We start from the raw sequence: 1,067 nt of genomic DNA, 5'->3' as shown, positions 1-1,067 counted from the left end.
GCATTCGCCGTCTCAGAATCTATCAGATTAAATCTACCTTGCACAGATATCGAATGTCTAGAAAAAGACAATGAGAAAAATCTCTCTACTCGAAAGCACAAATCCGCCATTTTGACGGCCACCATCTTGGCTTCGTCTCCGAAGCGAGGGATGTTTTCGAGGAGGTCCGCGCTTTCCCGATATATACCGGCGCACTCGCCAGTTCGCTTCACTGGTGACCCAGCACAGTTATAGAAGATTTTTGAAGGATTTTAAAGAAGAAAGAAGAATGGCTACAAGAAGAGACCCGCTCTACAATTTTCAGACCTTGCCTGGATTCCGGTACCGGCTGGTAGTGGTGGCTGAGGAACGGGTAGGGGAGAATTGGGTCGTGCGTTCTGAGAACGACCTGAGCACCTTCTCCCCTTTCGACCAGAGTGGGGTCCGTGAGATCATCTGCCGGGTGCGGGCCGAGTATGAAGGGAGGGCACCCCGCCGCCGCACCGCTCGAATCTCCACGGGTACGAGACCGCGCCGACGGGCCCCACAGCCACCCTCACCACCACCACCTTACTCACCGGCGACGCCTACAACACCACCACCAGCGATCCCATCGGCACCAGTGGAATACAGCCCGGTGCCGATGAGCGACTCACCAGCGTCACCGGTGGAGTATTCACCGCGGTCACCGTCCCCCGCACCACCTCCCAGTCCAGCCCAGAGTCCGTCGCTGTTGGTGGCAGACACAGCATCACCACCGAGACCAGCAGCCCCTGCAAGACCCCCACCACCTACCATCCGGTTTGCAGGGAGGACTCCACCACCACCGAGACCAACCCACGCACCGGTGGCAACTCATCCCCCGAGGAACCACCCTATGACTGTCCCTGGCTGGGCAGATAGGGCGGTTCCCATCTGGTTTAAGTGTCCTGTCTGCTGGCAAGACAGGGTACACTCTGGAATTACGTGCAGGGGATGTGGGCAGCGCCCAGCTTGCTGCTCGTGCGTGGAAGAGTTACAGGAGCGGCGACACACCCGGGGACGGTGCCCGTTATGCCGGTTTACCGGAAGCAGGGAATGAAAAGTCG

At 58.2% G+C, this 1,067-nt stretch overlaps 1 protein-coding gene across 1 annotated transcript; it reads left to right on the top strand.

The window, feature by feature from the left end:
* The first annotated feature begins 268 nt into the window (after window positions 1-268).
* Window positions 269-1,060, top strand: LOC130050476 (uncharacterized). Its single transcript, XM_056150666.1, has one exon. The coding sequence runs from the start codon at window positions 269-271 to the stop codon at window positions 1,058-1,060; it is 792 nt and encodes a 263-aa protein (XP_056006641.1).
* The last annotated feature ends 7 nt before the right edge of the window (window positions 1,061-1,067 follow it).

This window comes from Ostrea edulis, chromosome 9 (assembly GCF_947568905.1).
Source record: "Ostrea edulis chromosome 9, xbOstEdul1.1, whole genome shotgun sequence".
NCBI lineage: Eukaryota > Metazoa > Mollusca > Bivalvia > Ostreida > Ostreidae > Ostrea > Ostrea edulis.
This window is presented reverse-complemented; position numbering and strand designations above follow the sequence as displayed.